A 20,702-nucleotide genomic window follows, 5' to 3' on the forward strand; every position below is an offset into this window, starting at 1 on the left:
TGGCCAGTTTCTTAAACCAGGCATAAAAAGCACTAAATAAAAACGAAAACTTGATAAATTGGCCTATGTTAAAACTGAGAACTTAATGTTCACTTAAAAATACCATTAAACGAATTAAAAGGCAAATTCCGAGTACAAAAAGATATTTTCAGTATATATGTCCAGGAAAGGAGTAATACTCAGAATATATGAAGAATTCCTGTGACTAAATAAGAAAAGGACAGTCAACACAATAGAAAAATGAGCAAAATACTTGGACAGATATTTCACATAAGAGGACATCCAGGCCGGGCGCAGTGGCTCACGCCTGTAATCCCAGCACTTTAGGAGTCCGAGGCCGGTGGATCACGAGGTCAGTAGATCGAGACCATCCTGGCTAACACAGTGAAACCCCATCTCTACTAAAAATACAAAAAAAGAAAAATCAATTGGGTGTGGTGGCGGGCGCCTGTAGTCCCAGCTACTCAGGAGAATGGCGTGAACCCAGGAGGCGGAGCTTACAGTGAAATGAGATCTCACCACTGCACTCCAGCCTGGGTGACAGATTGAGACTCCGTCTCAAAAAAAAAAAAAAAAGGACATCCAAATGGCCAATAAGCATATGAAAAAGTGTTCATCTTGATGTGTCTTCTTTTTCTAAGTTTTAAATTGGAAGCTTACATCATTATGGATATTTCTTTTTTTCCAGTTTAAGTATTGTATGTTGCAATATAGATATCCATGTAAGGATTGCTTTTGCTGTGCCTTACACATTTTGAAATGTATTTTAAATTTTTCTAAGTTCAAAATATTTCCTAATTCCTCTTGGATTCTTCTTTGAAAGTAGAATTATTTAGAAGCATTATAGAAAAATGTTATTCAGTGAAACTTGTTAAAATTTGGTACAGAAGACTGTTCAGGACCATCATCATAGGTAGGGACCACTGCAATCGGATTTTGCAGTTGAGGAGAAAATTGGACTTAACTCCTAATACAGCATGGGTAAGTGGGAATTTATAGCTAAGGTAGAGGAGGCCACTGGATTGGAAAATTACTAAGAGGAAACATCGAGGATAAGGGAGATTCTGGCTAAACTGACCTTATCAGGATTTTGACTGAAGACAGGCCAGGGTGATCAGATACCACCTAGGGGTTGGTGGAGGATGAGGAACCCAATTAGATATCAACCTTGATTTATATATTGTGGTGGAAGAGATTCTTGCTAAACTGACTTAGTGGAGTTCCTTGCTAAAACTGGATTTTACAAGGAAGTGCACAGATGGGCTTAGGAGAGGGTTCAGGAGTGTGACTAAAGATTGGTTAAGCAGAGCCTCTTTGTCAGAAATAAGTTCTTTACTTTCAAATATTTTCGGATTTTGCAGACATCCTCCTGGTATTTATTTTTAATTTTATTATTCTAATGTGGTCATAGAAGATGCTTTGCATAATTTTAAAATGCTTTTAGCTTTATTGAGAATTGTTTTATGGCCCAGCATGTGGTCTTATCTTGGTGAATGTTCCATGGCACTTGAAAAGAATGTTTGTTTTGCTGTTCTTGGGTATGGAGTGTTTTATAAACATTCAGTTAGGTAAAGTTTTTGATAGTGTTTTTCAAATGTTCTGTAGCCTTACTTATGTCTGTCCACTTTTTCCATCAATTACTGAGAGAGGTGTGTTAAAATCTCAGTTTAAATATTTTCAGTTTTTTAAAACACTTTTTTAGCACAGGTTTAGAGTATCATTTACTAGAGGCTTGTTTATCTCTACTCATTAGAATGACCCTTCTGTGTTCTCTATTGAATGCCTCTGATGTTCAACTAAGATTCTCTCTTCTCTGACTGGTCACAACTCAAATGTATCCCAATCCTGTGTGGGAAATATTCTGGGAATGTTCTGTTTATAGCTCCTGTTGTTCTTTGCCTGGCCTTGTGTTTCATACTATGATGCAAAAAAAGAAAAAAAGATTAGCCACATACTCAAAGGAATTCTTATGCAGATTTCTTTAGCTCTTTTCCACTGTAGATTCCTCCTCACTGGGTAGTATGCCTCACAAATTCTGGCTGTTTTAGACTTCCTAAACTCCAGTCTCTTGTTTCAACTCAATGAGACTGTCATGTTCTTCTTGGGACCCCTCTCCCTGTCTGGAAGGTGCTTCCAGGCAGAAATCGAGCTATCATTAAGGGCTCTGTTTATTTACTTTCTCTCAGGGGTTACAATTCTGTGCTGCCTATTGTCCAGTGTCTGCATACAGTTGTTTCCTATCATTTGTCCAGTAAGAAATAGATTTTAAATTGTTATCCTCATACCACAGTATAAGAAACACCAGTGTAAGTGAATAGTAAATCAGAGTCAGTGGATAGCCAATGCTCATCCTGGTCAGGGGTACCAGGGCTCTGCCTCTGTCAGTTCCTCCCGCAAGCACCTACTAAGATGTGGTTTGCTGGTGCTTATTTTGACTCAAGAACAAGATGGTCCCTGATGTCTATACATATTTATTAAAAGTAGGGACTGTGTGTGTTCTTTCCAAAAGAAACAAGCTGTAAGTGTAAAATATCTTTTAAGAAGCAAGAAATAACTTTTCCAACAACTGTAGCATTACCTTCTGTTGGGTTAGTGATCTGAGAGCCAAGGAAAACTAAGTTAAGTTACACCTGCTTTTTCTTTGTGGGGCCATCTTGCTTCAGTATGTTCCATGTTCTTAAATAACAAATCAGGACCCTAATCCAAGCTTAATCATTGTGTGGTTGAGTGTATGTGTGTGCATGTGTATGTGCTCCTCCTATCAATCTGTAATGGACCTGGGAAGCTGCCAATATATATCATAAGATCCCAGTTTTTAAAATCCTTATGTGTGTGAATTGATGTTTATAATATATGAACAAAAAATGAAAGTATACACATCAAAGTATAAACATTATTTTTTTTTCCAAGAAGCATACTGAGTGAGGGGAAGGAGAGACTACCTAATTTTTACTTTAAATAACTTTTTATTGTTTTATTAATTATACCAATGATTACAACAACTCAGTTGTTGAGTACATAAAAGTCTAGAACTAATTTATTTTCCTGGTAAATCATTCCTTTGATCATTGTGTAATGACTATCTTTATTTTTAATTTTTTCTTGTACATTTTATTTTCTTATGCTCCTGTTTTTTTTAAATTATACTTTAAGTTCTGGGATACATGTGCAGAATATGCAAGTTTGTTACATAGGTATACACGTGCCATGGTGGTTTTCTGCACCCATCAACCCATCATCTACGTTAAGTATTTCTCCTAATGCTATCCCTCCCCTAGTTCCCCATCCCCCAACAGGCCCCAGTGTGTGATGTTCCCCTTTCTATGTCCATATGTTCTCATTGTTCAGCTCCCACTTATGAGTGAGAAAATGTGGTATTTGGTTTTCTGTTCTGTGTTAGTTTGCTGAAAATGATGGTTTCCCACTTCATCCACGTCCCTGCAAAGGACATGAACTCATCCTATTTTTTATGGCTGCATAGTATTCCATGGTGTATATATGCCACATTTTCTTTATCCAGTCTATCATTGATGGGCATATGAGTTGGTTCCAAGGCTTTGCTATTGTGAACCAGTGCTGCAATAAACATACATGTGCATGTATCTTTATAGTAGAATGATTTATAATCCTTTGGGTGTACCCAGTAATGGGATTGCTGGGTTAACTGGTACTTCTGGTTCTAGATCCTTGAGGAATGGTCACACTGTCTTCCACAATGGTTGAACTAATTTATACTTCCACCAACAGTATAAGAACATTCCTATTTCTCCACATCCTCTCCAGCATCTGTTGTTTCCCGACTTTTTAATGATCACCATTCTAACTGGCGTGAGATGGTATCTCATTGTGGTTTTGACTTATGCTCCTTTTCAAAAATGACTTTCTTGCCTTTGATTTGATAACAGTTTTTTTTTTATTTCTCTTCTGACCCCCTCTAATTTTTATTTTTTTATATTTGTTTTTCATTCTTTAAATAATTATTCTTGAAATTATAACACATCATTTATTTGACAAAGTCTAAAGTTTATCACTAGCTGTATCCTCCTACAATACAAGGACCTTAAAATGTTTAACTCTGATCTCTTTGACGATCCAATATCATTTTGTTGTTGAGAATGTTACTTCTACCTTATTTTAGCTCTGTCTTCATTCAGATATTGTTATGATCACTTTAGAAAATAAATGTTTATTTAATTCCTTGTATATATTTGTTAGTGTCTTTCTTCATCGCTGCTTATTTTGTTCTATACCTTGCTTTTGTGTTTATTTTCTTCTTAAAATATATTAATGATTTTTTCATCTAGGATCTATGAGTAGTAAACCTTGGCATGTGAAAGATATTAGTTATTTTCCTTCTGACTTTTCTTGTTGATAGGAGAACTCTGCTGTTATTGTAGAGACCTGTAGTTGTTAGAAATGTTTTCTTCTCAATCTGGTTGATTTAAAGATTGTCTCTATCTTTGGTGTCCTGAAGTTTCACTATGATATTTCTAAGTGTGAACAGTTTTATTTACTCTCCTTGCCATTTTTTGATGCTGTTTCAATCTGTTAATTCATGTCTTCATCAGTTGTCAAGTCCTGAGGTATTAATATTTTGACTGTCATCTCCCATCTATCCTCCTTCCCCCAGTCTTTCAGTTCTCTCCTTGAATAATTTCTGTTAAATACTTTCTATACTTCTTATTCCAACATATTTTGTATACCCCTACTGTTTTCCTTCCTTTACTGTTTTCCTTCCTTTACCTCCTTCTGCTGTCTTCCATTTTATCAATTTGCATTAGCTTTTTCTACTTGCTATTGAACCCATCCATTGAGTTTAAATTTCTAGTATTATGTATTATTATCAATTCTCCTTGCTTTATCTTGTATTTTTAGATATATTATTTGATTCTTTTTATCTATTTTCCGTTTTATAAACCCCTGTTCTTTTTTAACATATGTTTATCACTTGTTTATCTTTTTAAAAACATTTTAAAAACTTTAATAGTGAAAGTAATTTTGATTGTTCTGTTATCTCCATTTTATTGTTGTATGTTATCCTATTTTGGGCAGTAGGATATTTAGCTTGTCATTCATGGCTTTGAACTTGTTTATATACTTATTATTGTCTTCATGCTCGACTTGAGAATTATTTTCTGTAGTGTCTTTTCTCCCATACATTTTCTTAGGTTGTGGAAGCCTCCCTTTAGGGATGATGGTGTCTTCCTGAACCCTCCAGTATACTCTGGCCGTATGTCCAGTTTTTATATTATTTTTGATTGTTCATGTTTCTGCACATTATATGGCTCAGTTTTGAACTTATTGATTTTGGCTTGGGATTCTGATATCGTGTGGTTGACTCTGTCCTGTCCCCATACTAGGGCTGGAGAACTATTTTAATGAAACTCTAACCAGATAAGCTCAGATATTCAGGTTTTCAATCAGCAGATTGTTATCTCCCAGTTTCCTGTAGTTAGCTCATTTTTGTCTGTCAGCCAGGTAGGGCCATGGGTCTAAATGTCCATCTGATATGGTTTGGATTTGTGTCCCCACCCAAATTTCATGTCGCATTGTAATCCCCAGTGGTGGAGGAGGGATCTGGTGAGAAGTGACTGGATCATGTGGGCGGACTTCCCCCTTGCTTTTCCGGTGATAATGAATGAGTTCTCGTAAGATCTGGTTGTTTAAAAGTGTGTAGCACCTCCGCCTGTGCTCTCTTCCTCCTGCTCTAGCCACGTAAGACGTGCCTGCTTCCCGTTCCCCGTCTGCCATGAATGTAAGTTTCATGAGGCCTCCTCAGTCATGCTTCCTGTACAGCCTATGGAACTGTGGTCAATTGAACCTCTTTTCTTTATAAATTACCTAGTCTCAGGAGGTTTTTTTATAGCAAAGTGAAAATAGACTAATACACCATCCCTACTCAGGTCTCACATTCTGATGTCCCCATGGGCAGTATTTGATCCTGGTCAAATACTCACCATGGTAGCTCAGTTCTGTTTAACTGGGAAGCCTTTTTGCCTTTATTTGGCATCTAGGAATTTACCATTCTTGTTTTCAGTGTTATGTATTAACATTTTTCATTACTCTTTTGCCTAGAATATCTGTGAGTTAGGACGTGGTTGAGCAGGGCAGGTGTGGTGGCTCATGCCTGTGATCCCAGCATTTTGGGAGGCCAAGATGAATAGGTTGTTTGAGTCTAGTAGTTCAGCCTATGCAACTTGGTAAAACCCCGACTGTACAAAAAATTAGCTGGGCATGGTGGCACACACCTGTACTCCCAACTACTTGGGACACTGAGGTGGGAGGATCACCTGAGCCTGGGAGGTAGGGGCTGCAGTAAGCCGTGATTGTGCCACTGCACTTCAGCCTGGGTGACAGAGTGAGACTTTGTCTAAAAACAACCAAGAAGTGGTTGAGCAATTTAATACATAATTTTTAAAATTATATAGTCTGTATTTTAAGTGTTTAGCATGTTTATTGAGATAAAGTTAACAGAAATAACTTACTTAAAATATTTGATTTTCTAGGTCCTCAGTAAATTCAACTGTAATTTTTAGGATTTGTGCATATTATTATTATTTTTTTTTGTTTTATGGAGACAAGGGCTCAATTTTTTGCCCAGGCTGTAGTACAGCAATGAAATTATAGCTTACTGTAACCTTGAAGTCTTGGGCTGAATCAATCCTACTGCCTCAGCATCCCAAGTAGCTAGGACTATAGGTGTGCATAACCGTGATGGGCTAGTTGTTGTTGTTGTTGTTGCTGTTATTGTAAAGACAGGGTCTCTCTGTGTTACCCAGGCTGGTCTTGAACTTCTGGTCTCAAGTGATCCTCTTGCCTTGGCTCTCTAAAATTCTGGGATTACAGGCATGAGCCACCGTGCCCAGCCTGTGAATATTATTGATGTATTTTTGCTTTCATTTTACTATTCTCCATTTTATATACTTTAAAATATCTTTACTGACTTGATTTGATATATTATTTAAAATGTATTTAAATATATATGTTTGATATATCGTTTTTTAAATAAAACAATATGGTTTTAAGTAAATGTTTATTGCTTTTTCATAGGATGAATCTTGAAGAAGAATTAGATGAACTTAAAGTACATGTATCTATTGATAAGGAAGCAATACAAGAATTGAATAGATGTGTGGCAGAGAGAAGAGAAGGTAAATTTTCAGAAAATAAATACTTACCAGAGGAATTGTAAAATTATCTAATTCTTGATATTTTAGTTTCAATTTCTTTTAAGAATGTTACCCTTTTTATTCCTTTTTCCAACACTTTATTCATTGATAACTCGCTAATATTTTCATCATGAGAAAATTAAATAAATAGAACATCTAAAAGTCAGCTTTATAATTTATTTAAAAATCTAGGGAGAAGGCACAGCAAGATGGCCAAATGGAAGACTTTACCTTGTGGGAACTCCAAATTTAACAACTATCTACACACACACAAAAACACATACATAAGAATCAGAAATCAGGTGAGCACTCACAGTACCTGGTTTTAACTTCAAATGGCCGAAAGAGGCACTGAGGAGGGTAGGAAAGATAGTCTTAAATTACCAATGCCACCCTTCCCTGATCTCCTAGCAGTGGCCATGTGACATGGAGAGAGAATTGTGCACTTGGGGGAGGGAGAATGCAGTGACTGTTGGACTTTTCATTGAACTCAGTCTTGCCCTGTCATAGCAGAGAGCAAAACCGGGCCGAATGTATCTGATGCCTGCCCACAGAAAGAGCATTTAGACCAGACCTGTCCAGAGGACAATCACCCATCTCAGTGGTTGGAACCTGAGTTCGGGCAAGCCTCGTCACCACAGGATTCTGGGGCTCTATATAAACTTAAAAGATAGTCTAGGCCACAATGACTTCAACTCCTAGGCAAGCCCTAGTGCTGAGTTGGGCTCAGAGCCAGTGGACTTGGGTGGCATGTGACCTCCTGAGACACCAGCCAGGGCAGCTCATGGGGTATTTGTGCCACTGCTCTCCCAACCCTAGGCAGCACAGCTCATGACTCTGAAAGGAACCCCTTCTATCTGCTTGAGGAGGAGAGAGGAAAGAGTAAAGAAGTCTTTGTCTTGCATCTTGGACACCAGCTCAGCCACAGTAGTATAGGGCACTAGTTAGATTTATGAGACCCTTATTCTAGGCCCTAGCTCCTGGATGACATTTCTGGACACATCCTGGGCTAGAAACAAACGTGGTGCCTTAAAGGCAAGGATGCAGTCCTGGCAGGATCTATTACCTACTGATTGAAGAGCACTTGGGCCCTAAATAACCAGCAGCAATACCCAGATGGTACACTGTGGGTTCTGGCGGAGAATCTGAGATGTGCTGGATTCAGGTGAAACCCAGTGCATCCCCAGCTGTGGTGGCTGTGAAACACCTGCATGAGAAAAGCAGAGGGAAAAGTAAAGGGTAATTTGTCTTACACATTAGGTACCAGCTCATCCACAACGAGATAGAACACCAAGCAGCTTGTGGGGTCATTGATTCCAGGCCTTGGCTCTTAGTTGGCATTTCTAGACCTGCTCTGGGCCAGAGGGAAGCCCACTGCCCTGAAAAGTGAGTCTCAGGCCTGGCAGCATTTATGACAAGCTGACTGAAGAGCCCTTGGGCCTTAAGGAACATTGGCAGTGGCTTGGTAGTGTTCCCTATAGGACTGTGGTGGTGACCACAGGGAGAGACTGTTTTGCCTGTAGAAAGGGAAGGGAAGAGTGGGAAGGACTGTGTCTGGTGGTTTGAGTGCCAGCTCAGCTGCAGTAGACTAGAACACTAGGTGGATTTCTAAGGTTTTTTACTCTACTCCCTGGCTCCTAGATGGCATCTCTGGACCCACCCAGGGCCTGAGGAATCCTGCTACCCTGAAGGGAATGACACAAGTCTGACTGGCTTCACAATCTGCTCTTTGCAGAGCCCTAGGGCTTTGAGCAAACATAGGTGGTAGCCAGATAGCAGTTACAGTGGGCCTTGTGTGAGACTCAGGGATATACTGGTGTCAGTTCTGACCCAGCATAGTCCCAGGGGTCATGGCCACACGGGTGCATTTGTCACTCCATCCCCAGCTCCAGAAGGCTCAGCAAAGAGAGATAGACTCTGTTTGGAAGAAAGGAAAGAGGACAAGAGTCTCTGCCTGGTAATCCAGAGACTTCTTCAGGATCTTATCCAAGACTGCCCAGGAATTAGTTCTAGAAGTCTTCAAGAACCCCAGTGTTACTGGGCTTGGGGTGCCCACTAATGCAGATATGGACTAGATCACAACACCCAAGTCCTTTCAAATACCTGAAAGTTTTGGGCTGAATCAATCCTACTGCCCCAGCATCTTTGTACCCATCTTCTCAAGAAGAATGGGTACAAACAAACCCAGACTGCAAAGACTAAAATGAATATATAACTTTTGAATTCCCAGACACCAGCAAACATCCAAAGGATCAAGGCTATCCAAGTTATAGGTTACGCTTTGTGTCCCCAAGCCAAACTCATCTTGAATTATAATCCCCATAATCTCCACATGTCAAAGGAGAGACCAGGTGGAGGTAATTGAATCATGGGGGTGGTTTCCCTCATGCTGTTCTCATGATAGTGAGTGAGTTCTCATGAAATCTGATGGTTTTGTAAGGCACTTTTTCCCTCTTCGCTTGGCACTTCTTCCTGCCGCCTTGTGAAGAAGGTGCCTTGCTTTCCCTTCACCTTCCACCATGATTGTTAGTTTCCAGAGGCCTCCCCAGCCATGCTGAGCTGTGAGTCAGTTAAATCTCTTTCTTTTGTTACTCAGTCTTGAGCAGTTCCTTATAGAAGTATGAAAACAGGCTAATACACCAAGAAAACATGACTTCATCAAACAAACTAAATAAGGCACCTGGGATCAATACTGCAGAAACAGATGTGTAGTCTTTCAGACAGAGAATTCCAAATTTTTTTTTTGAGTTTTGAGGAAACTCAAAGAAATTCAAGATAACATGGAGAAGGATTTCAGAATTCTATCAGAGACATTTAATAAAGTGATTGAAAAAATAAAAAACAATTGAGCAGAAATTATGGAATGAAAAATGTATTGGAGTCGCCTCATAGCAGAATTGATCAAGCAGAAGAAGGTATTAGTGAGCTTGAAGTCAGGCTATTTGAAAATACACAGTCAGGGCAGGTGTGGTGGCTCATGCCTGTAATCCCAGCACTTTAGGAGACTGAGGTGGGAGGATCACCTAAGGTCAGGAATTCGAGATGAGCCTGGCCAATATGGTGGAACCCTGTCTCTACTAAAAATATAAACATTAGCCAGGCGTGGTGGTACATGCCTGTGATCCCATCTACTTGGGAGGCTGAGGCAGGGGAATAGCTTGACCCCGGGAGGCGGAGGTTGCTATGAGCCAAGATCGCACCACTGCACTCCAGCCTGGTGACAGAGTGAGACTCCATTTTGGAAAAAACACCAAAAAAAAACAAAAAACAGTCAGAGGAGACAAAAGAATAAAAAACAATGAAGCATGCCTACAAGATTATTAAAATAGCCTCAAAAGGGAAAATCTAGGACTTACTGGCCTTAAAGAGGAGTTAGTGAAAGAGACAGGAGTACAAAGTTTGTTCAAAGGGAAAATAACAGAGAACTTTTCAAACCTAGCAAAAGATAACAATATTCAACTATGAGAAAGTTGTAGAACACCTAGCAGGTTTCACCCAAAAAAGACAACCTGAAGGCATTGAACAAGCTCCTGAGGGTCAAGGATAAAGAAAGGATCCAAAAGCAGCAAGAGAAAGGAAACAAACAACATACAATGGAGCTTCAATATGCTGGCAGCAGACTTTTCAGTGGAAACTTTACAGGCTAGGAGATAGTGGCATGACATACTTAGAGTGCTGAAGGAAAACACAACAACAAACTTTTGCCCTGGAATAAGGAGAAATGCTTTGACAGACAAACAAAAGCTAGAGATTTCATCAACACCATACCTATCCTATAAGAAGGCATAAATGGAATGCTTCAATCAGAAAAAGGATATTAGTAATAAGAAGTCATCTGAAGGTACAAAACTCATTGGCAATAGTAAGTACACAGTATGACATACAATATTGTAATACCATAGCAACAGTATACAAACTACTCTTAAGAAGAAAGACTTAAAGATGAGCCAATCAAAAAATAACTATAAAAAGTTTTCAAGACATAGTACAACAAGATATAAACAATAAAAAGTGAAAAAGAGGCTGGACAAAGTTATATAATTTTTATCAGTTTTCTTTTTGCTTATTTATGCAAGCAGTGTAGTTAATCCAGTTAAAATAATGGGTTATAAGATAGTATTTGCAACATTCATTGTAACCTCAAGTCGAAAACTATACAATGGCTACACAAAAAATAAAAAGGAAGAAATAAAATATTCTTTTATTTTAGGAGAAGAAGGTAAGAGAAAATCACCTTCACTACAAGGAAAACAAGAAGGAATGAAGGAAGGAAAAGACGACCACAAAATAACCAGGGAACCAATAACAACATGGCAGGAGTAAGTCCTTACTTATTGGTAATAACACTGAATGTGAATGGACTAAACTCTCTAATCAAAATACATAAAGTAGCTGAAAGGATATAAAAATCAGAGCCACTCTCTGTTGTATACAAGAAATGCTTCGTCTATAAAGAGACATAGACTGAAAATAAATGGAAAAAGATACTCCATGCCAGTACAAACCAAAAAAGAGCAGGAGTAGCTATACTTATATCAGACCAAATAGATTTCAAGCAAAAACTGTAAGAGACAAAGGTCATTATATAATGATAAAGGTGTCAATTTAGTAAGAGGATATCATAGTTGTAAATATATATTTACCCAACAGTGTAGTACCAGGATAAATAAAGCAAATATTATTAGAGCTAAAGAGAAATATAGACCCTAATTCAATAATAGCTGGAGGCTTTAGTATCCCACTTTCAGCTTTGGACAGACCTTCCAGACAGAAAATCAACAAACATTGGAATTAATTTGTACTGTAGACCAAATGGAGCTAATATTTACAGAACATTTCATCCAATGGCTGCAGAATACACATTCTCCTCCCCAACACACTGGATCATTCTTGAGGATAGGCCATGTGTTAGGCCACAAAACAAGTCTTAAAACAAAAAAAAAAATTGAAATAATATTGAGCATCTTCTCTGACAACAATGGGATAGCACTAGTAATCAATAACATGAAACATTTTGGAAGCTCTGCAGACACATGGAAATTAAACAATGTGCTCCTGAATGACCCATGTGTCAGTAAAGAAATTAAGGAGGAAATTTTAAAATTTCTTGAAACAAATGATAATGGAAGCACAACATACCGGAACCTATGGGATACAGCAAAAGCAGTACTAAGAGGGAAGTTTATAGCTACAAATGCTTACATCAAAGAAGAAGAAAAATTTCAAGTAACTTAACAATGCATCTTGAAGAACTAGAAAAGCTAGAGCAAATCAAACCCAAAATTAGCAGAAGAAATAATAAAGATCAGAGCAGAGATAAATGAAATTAAAATGAATAAAACAATATGAAAACATCATTAAAACAAAAAGTTGGTTTATCAAAAAGCTAAACAAAATTTACAAACCTTTAACCAGACTAAGAAAAAGAGAACACAAATAAATATCAGATGTGAAAAAGTAGACATTACAACAGATACTGCAGAAATTTAAAGCATTGTTAGTGGCTACTATCACCAACTATATGCCAAATACATATCAACTATATACCAATAAATTGGAAAATTTAGAAGAAATGGATAAATTCTTACACACATACAACCTACTAAGATTATTGAACCATGAAGAAATCCAAAACCTGAACAGAACAACAATAAGTAATGAGATTGATGCCATAATACAAAGCCCCCCAGCAAAGAAACAACCAGGACCTGGTGACTTCAATGCTGAATTCTACCAAACATTTAAAGAAGAACTAATTCCAATCCTACTCAAACTATTCCAAAAGGTAGAAAAGGAGGGAATACTTTCAAACTCATTATACAAGGCCAGTATTACCTTGATACCAAAACCAGACACAGACACATGAAAAAAAAAAAAAAAAAGGAAACTATAGTTAAATATCCCTGATGAACATTGATGCAAAAAACCTCTGCAAGATACTAGCAAGCTGAATTCAACAACACATTAGAAAATCAGTCGTCATAACCAAGTGGGATTTATCCAAGGGTTGCCAGGATGGTTCAACATTTGCACATTAATCAGTGTGATACATATTATCAACAGAATGAAGGACAAAAACCATATGATCATTTCAATTAGTCCTGAAAAAGCATTCAGTAAAATTCAACATTCTTTTCATGAGATAATCTCTTTAAAAACTGGTTTATTGGAACACACATATATCAGGATAATAAAAGACATAGCTGGTATCATACTGAGTCGGGAAAAACTGACAGCTTTTCCTTAAAGATTTGGAACGTGACCACAATGCCTACTGTCACCACTATTGTTCAACATAGTACTGGATGTCCTAGTTAGGGCAGTCACACAAGAGAAAGAAAGGGCATCCAAAGAAGAAGTCAAATTATCTTTATTTGCCAGTGATATGATCTTGTATTTGGAAAAACTTAAAATTCCATAAAAAACTATTAGAAAGGATGAACAAATTCAGTGAAGTTGGAGGATACAAAATCAACCTATAAAAACCAGTATCATTTCTATATGCCAATGGCAAATAATCTGAAAAAGAAATCAAGAAAGCTAATTCAGTTTGCAGTAGCTACACATAAAACTCAGTACCTAGGATTTGACCAGAGAAGTGAAAAATCTTCCTACAATTAAAGCTACAGAACATTGATGAAAGAAATTGAAGAGGACACAAAAAAATGGAAAGACATCCCCTCTTAATGGATTGTAAAAATCAATATTGTTAAAATGACCATATTACCTTAAGCAATCTACAGCTTCAATGCGAGCCCTGTAAAAATACCAATGTCATTCTTCACAGAAATAGAAAAAACAATCCTAAAATTTATATAGAATAGAAGAGACCCAGAATAGCCAAAGCTATTGTAAGCAAAAAGAACAAAACTAGAGGAATCACATTTCTTAAATTAAATCGTACTATAAAGCTGTAGTAACTAAAACAGCATGAAAATTGACACATAGACCAATGGAACCTCACAGACAACCCAGAAATATATTCGTACATCCATATAAACTAATTGTTGATGGAGTTGCCAAGAACATACATTGGGAAAAGAACAGTCTCTTCAGTAAATTCTGCTGGGAAAACTAGATATCCATGGGCATAAGAATAAAACTAGGCCCCTATCTCTTGCCATATACAAAAATTAAATCACAATGGATTAAACACTTAAATCTCAGACTTCAAACTATGAAACTACTAAAAGAAAACATTGGGGAAAGTCTCCAGGATGTTGGACTGAGCAAGGATCTTTTGAGTAATATCCTACAAGCACAGGCAACCAAAGCAAAAATGAACATATGGGATTACATCAAGCTGAAAAGCTTCTGGACAGCAAGGGAACAATCAACAAATCAAAGAGAAAACTCACAGAGTAGGAGACAATATTTGCAAACTACCTATCTAACAAAGGATTAATAACCAGAATATATAAGCAGCTAAAAACTACTCTGTAGGAAAAAAATTAATAATCCAATTAAAAAATAGGCCAAAGCTATGAGTAGACTTTTCTCAAAAGAAGACATACCATTTGCAAATAGATATATGGAAATATGCTCAACATTATTGATCATCTACTATTGATCATTTCATATACCCCTCACTTGGCTTTTGTCCCAGTTACTCTTGTTGCTCCAATTGCTCACACTCAGGTTACTGGTAACTTGTTAAGGCCAATATTTGAACCCCTCCATTTAATACCTTTAATTTTCATCATATTTCAAGCTTATCTCTTTATCAACTTCTGAATCACATTGTCATATTTTACGTCCTACTCTTGCTGTTATCTTCTTGTCTCTTTCAGTGGAGCATCTTGGTTTACTTTTCAAAACCAATGACTTTATTGTTTTTTGAAAAGTTATACATACTTACATTCAAGCAGTAAGAAAGAATAAAAAGAAGAAAGCAAAGAAAAAACTAGTTCACATGTTAGAGATAAAAATTTTTAATATTATCATATAACCATCCCTTAATGGCCAGATACAGAGAAGACTAGATGGGTAGATTAATTATATAAAAAGAGTGTCATATTTTTGAAAAAGAGATTTACATTTATTATATTTATTTGGAGCCAACTAAATGAAGAGAAACAGAAGTAAATGTAAATGAGGTGTTAAACTTTAAATAAATGTTTTCTCTGCTTCAAAAGAATTAATTTCTTTAAGATTAAAAGAAAGGTTACAAAAAGAAATTAACACCTTGCTATGCAAGATGGAAAACCCAGCATTTTTACAAAACTTGTTTGTAAAAGTTTTTTGTTTCCTCTACATCGTGAGTTTTGTTCATTCAATTTCTTTGTAAAAGTTTTACCAAAGTCTATAACTTTATATATTACAAGAATAATTTCCTCAGCTTTAAAGTCTTGTCTCTCTATATAACGAATTCAGTGCTCATCACATTTTTAAAAGCCATGGCTTTACTATTTATGAATTGCTTATTTTCATATATTTCTTGGTTAGCCAGATAAAATTGGAAGTATTACCAGGCGAGGTGGCTCACGCCTGTAATCCTAGCACTTTGGGAGGCCGAGGCAGGTGGATCACCTGAGGTCAGAAGTTCGAGACCAACCTGGTCAACATGGCGAAACCCCATTTCTACTAAAAATACAAAAATTAGCCGGGCGTAGTGGTGTGCGCCTGTAATCCCAGCTATCCAGGAGTCTGAGACTGGATAGTCCCTTGAACCCAGGGGGCAGAGGTTGCAGTGAGCCGATACTGCGTCATTGCGTTGCAGCCTGGGAGCCACTTCACCCCAGCCTGGGTGAAAGAGCAAGACTCTATCTCAAAAAAAAAAAAAAAAAAAAAAAGGCATTTTTTCAAGAAGGAATGAAAATAGCCATATTTGTAAGAACCTAGATGTTTGAGAATATGATTCAACAGGGATTAAATGGGCTGGGTATAATTTTATTGGGTTACACCCTTTTTTCTTTAGAACTTTCTAGATGTTACTCATTTATAGAATCAGTGGTTGCTGTGAGTATGTGTTACGGAGAGGTGTCTGATTTCCCCAACCTCCCCTTTATCACCCTCTGCTGTGGATATGACTTGCCTTTGCTAAGTGGATGCCTGAAAATTTACTTTTTTCAACTTGATATTCAAAAACTTAAATAGAATATGTCATTATAATTTGTTCTAGATCACATTTTCCTGAAATACCTATGCATTTAAAATATTACTTTGTTCCAAGGATTTCTCTTTTGCATATATTTTTGCATAGTTTTCTATTCCACTTTTTATACTCTAATTCAAGGAAGTTGTCTTTATGTCAGATTTTTTTTTTTTTGTCCGGCCTTCATATCTATTTTCTTAACAATTCTTTAATCTTTTTTCTTTTTCTTCTGCATTCATTTTATCTCAAGACCTTCCTTCATCAGTAATTCAATTTTTAGCCATGTTTTATTTTTCTTTTGTTCTTTTTTTGAGATGGAGTCTCGTTCTGTCACCAGGCTGGAACACAGTGGCACGATCTTGGCTCATTGCAACCTCCGACTCCCTGGTTCAAGCAATTCTCCTGCCTCAGCCTCCCACGTAGCTAGGATTACAAGCATGCACCACCACGCCCAGCTAATTGTTGTATTTTTTTAGTAGAGACAGGGTTTCACCATGTTGGTCAGGATGATCTCGATCTCCTGACCTCGTGATCTGCCTGCCTTGACCTCCCAAAGTGCTGGGATTACAGGTGGGAGCCCCGCTGCGCCTGGCCTTCTTTTGTTCTTTCTTACATTTCTTTTTAATCTGTAAAAATGTTCTTTGTTACTCTTGTTGTTCTCAGTTTAATGCCTCAATTCTTCAAATTCTTATTTTTGGATGTTTTACTGTTTCTTTTCTGAGCTTGTATTTTATTAAATTCAGATTTTTGGTAAGTTCTTTTCTTCCTTTGTGGCTTTTCTTTTTCAATTTGGATTCAAAATCTGTATTTTGTTAAATGTACACTTTGCTCCACCAACTACAGAGTGTTTTCTATTCTAGAAGGGGTGACCCAGGGTTTTAAATTGTTGTCTGGCTTCAGCAGAGAGTGTTGGAACTCTACCAGGCCTGGTAGTTCTCTGTGTTTTTTGCTGAGAACCATTTCTGCTGCTCTTCATTCCTTTCTATAGATCTGTATTTCCATCCGGTGTTATCTTCTTTCTGCCTGAAGGACTTCCTTTAATATTTCTTAGAGTGCACATCTGCTGGTAGTGAAATTCTTTCAGCTGTCATACACCTGAAAAAATATCCCTAGTTTTTCTTCATTTTGAAAGGTATTTTCAGTAAGTATAGAATGCTACATTGACAGATTTTTTTTCTTTAGCAGTTAATTACTCCACTATCTTCTAGTGTGAATTGTTTCTGATAAGAATTCTGCTGTCATTCTTGCTTTGTTCACCTTTATATAATGTGCCCCCCTTTTATCCCTTGGCTAGTCAGAGCATAAACTACCACTACAACTGTATGAGCTTTGCAGTTTGTTTCCTCTAAGTTTTCTCTAATCCTTTTGGATGTTTTTTTCTCTTATACTTGGGTAGTTTCCTTAAATGCATGTGTTGATTAGTACTTGGCTGAAGACAAGGTCCTCAGGTCTGTAGATCTTCAGAGCTCTCCCTGTATCTGAGTAGATCTTTCCTCTGTGACACTTTGTGCTGCAAACTCTAGCTCCCTTGACCTCGCTGGAACCCAGGGTATGTCTCCTTAATTTAGGAAGATTACTGGACTCCATTTAGGTTTCCTGTTTCTGTGCTGTAGCTTGGAAGCTCTCTGTAAGTAGTAAGCTGGGATAATCATAGAACTCACCTTATTTGTTGCCCTCTCCAGGGATGACATTGTCTGATGCCCAATATCTAAAAACCATTTTTCATACATTTTTTTTCTAGTTTTTAGTTGCTCCATATAGAAGGGAAAATCTGGTCCCTCTAACTTACTTTTCTTTTTATTGAACATGTTTTCTCTGGAATAAATCCCAAAACTCTTTCCATGTTCCAAATGTATATTTCCTATTTTCTGACCACCTGTTTCCTTCTGGCTGCTTTTACAAGTATCTTAAAAGTTAAACATGTCATCCAAAAAAACTCAGTGCCTTTTCCCTCAAATGAATTCAGTCTCCTCTAGGCTTCCCAAATGAATACCTTAAGCCCCTACCATGCTAGATTTCTCTTTATTGAAAATTGCAATTTATAGTATAATGAGTCTTTAATACAATCCCACAATACCTCTGTCAAGAGCTTAGCTGAACTAGAGAGAGCCGAAATGCCAGGTGTATGAATAGCTGCTCTAAGAGAACAAACCAAAATGAAAGTTACAGCACCTTTAATTAATTACTGAGATAGTTTAAGCAAGAGGCTAAAGGGGAGAAAGTGCCAGCTCCCCATATTTTATTTTCCCCCATGGGTCAAATGGATCCACATAGAAATGAGGGTTGTCTCACTGCCAGTGGATCCTCAAACAAAAGGTTCTTGCCATCTGATAGACCTGAGGCATAGGGGGAGGGTGTGGGAAGATGGCTGGGAGAGGAAAAGTATAAAGTCAGAATTAGGACAAATATCTTCAAGTTTACTGCCTCCTCCTGGTCTTCTAAGGAGGTTTCTGCAGAGACACCTAAGCAAACCTCAGCCAAAACCCCCAATAAAAATGCCTCCATATCAAGACATCTATGGTAGAGATACAGATATGTGTAAGAGTGTGATTGGCCAGGGAAACCAGTGTCCTTGACCAGGGGAACCTGTGTCCTTGAGTGTAATTTCCTTCAGAGACTGCAGTCCATTTACCTACAACAAGTCTGGTTGGGGAGGGCAGCTTTGCCCCATGAGGTGTGCCAGGTAAAACCTTGGTAATCACCTATGGTCAGGCCTGATGAATCACATGTAAGTTTTGGCCAGGAGCTAGATTTCTCAGTCTTTACTGAGTCACAAGTGCGTGAGTATGTTCACAAAACCATTTCTTACCATGTTTGTCATTGAAAGTTGAGGGCTTGTGTATCAGACAATGCAAGAAACAAGCAAATGGGAAAACTCCTTCATAAACAATAGCAAGTATTTATTTATTGCATATGGGTCTGTGTGTTGGCTGAAGCAGCTCTTACTGCTGCAGGTTTTCTGGTCCAGCTCTGTTTCAGGCTGCAAGTCAAGTCCACTTCTGCTCCATGTGTCTGATTCTTGAACACAGTGCAACAAGTATAAACATGAAGAGCTTGTTTTGCCTGTGTTTGGAACTGGCACACTGTAACCTCCACCCAAGATTTCTTTGGCTAAAGCAAGTCTTCTTATTAAATACAGCCAACAACAATTCATACTGTCAGTGTTAGTTTCTATGGAGAGTTGGGGGAGTATTTTAGGCCTTTACCCAGAGTCTACCAGGCCTTGCATTATTCCTTTCACAAATTATTAGCAACAGGCATGACAGCCAAATCCTGAGCCATGTTTTAATGTCAACATCTGAGATTTGGTCTTTATGCTGCCAATGATTCAGTGTCCACTCCTTTGATATGGTGACAAGCAATTTCATTTTCCCACTCTGAAAGTACTGGAACTTACACACTTCCCATATTTCAATGGCCAGTGCCTTTCTGAGCTCAGATCTTTCCTAGAGTAGCTAGTCAAGTGCAGCCAGCAATAACCAAACTCATACTATCAGCATTCTGCACTGACATCTCCTCACTCAGTATAAAATTTATTAGGTTGTTAGGTACATTTTTTGCTTTCCAGGTTATGCCAGGTGGCAGTTTTCTAAATGTTTTGTAACGACATAACATGGGTCGCCATTTTCTCAGCATCCTGTAACATATATTTTGCTGCCTTCCACCCAGTCCCAAAATCAATGCCATATAATTTAGCTTTTTATCATAGCAGCACCCCACTTAAAATTACCAATTTCTGTATCCCATCAGCTTTTGCTGCAGAATAAACAACCACAAAATCTCACTAGCATGCAGTAACAAACATTTAGTTCTTGCTCATGAGTCTATCAGCTGGGATAACTATGCTGCAGGCTGCAGGTCTGTTGGTTGGCTGGAGTGCTTCACCTTGAGGCAATATTGGATTTAGGTCTGCTCCATATTTCTTAATCCCTGTTCCAGGCTGAAGGGGCAGTGACTACCTGACTGTGTTCTTTTCAAGGCGAATATTGGAAATTTCCAAGGGGTGATCAGAAGCATACAATTTCTTAAGTTCTAGGCTCATAACAAGTATGCCGTCATTTATACCCATGTTTCCCTAGTCCAAGCAAATCACATGGCCAAACTCAACATTAATGGGGCAAGGATCTGTACTCTATCCATGGAGGTATCCGTGAAAGAAGTAAGCATTTGCTGAGTAATAATCTACCATAGTATGATATAAAGTCATAAGCCAGTGGGCAAAAGTATGCTGGAGCTGTTAGTGTATGTTACGAGCATATGGTTTTCTAGGTAGTCTGACCCAGTCCAGAAATAAAGCATCTAGAATGGAGTAAATGGACTGCAAATTTCAGATTGTTCTTATTAAATGTTAATTTAAAAAAGTACAGACTCTCATAATAGCTGGGCAGCATACAATTTAAGTTCCAGATTTCTGGCAAGTAACTCAAATGTACTTACTA

At 37.7% G+C, this 20,702-nt stretch overlaps 1 protein-coding gene across 6 annotated transcripts in view; it reads left to right on the forward strand.

The window, feature by feature from the left end:
• CNTLN (centlein) overlaps positions 1–20,702 on the forward strand; it is a 366,668-nt gene that overhangs the window by 219,094 nt on the left and 126,872 nt on the right. For all 6 annotated transcript variants that reach the window (XM_073021629.1, XM_007969157.3, XM_073021630.1 and 3 more), the window contains one exon: positions 7,051–7,151. In XM_073021629.1, coding sequence (XP_072877730.1) covers positions 7,051–7,151 — 101 coding nt within the window. The remainder of the gene's footprint in view (positions 1–7,050; positions 7,152–20,702) is intronic.

Source organism: Chlorocebus sabaeus, chromosome 12 (assembly GCF_047675955.1).
Source record: "Chlorocebus sabaeus isolate Y175 chromosome 12, mChlSab1.0.hap1, whole genome shotgun sequence".
Classification (NCBI taxonomy): domain Eukaryota; kingdom Metazoa; phylum Chordata; class Mammalia; order Primates; family Cercopithecidae; genus Chlorocebus; species Chlorocebus sabaeus.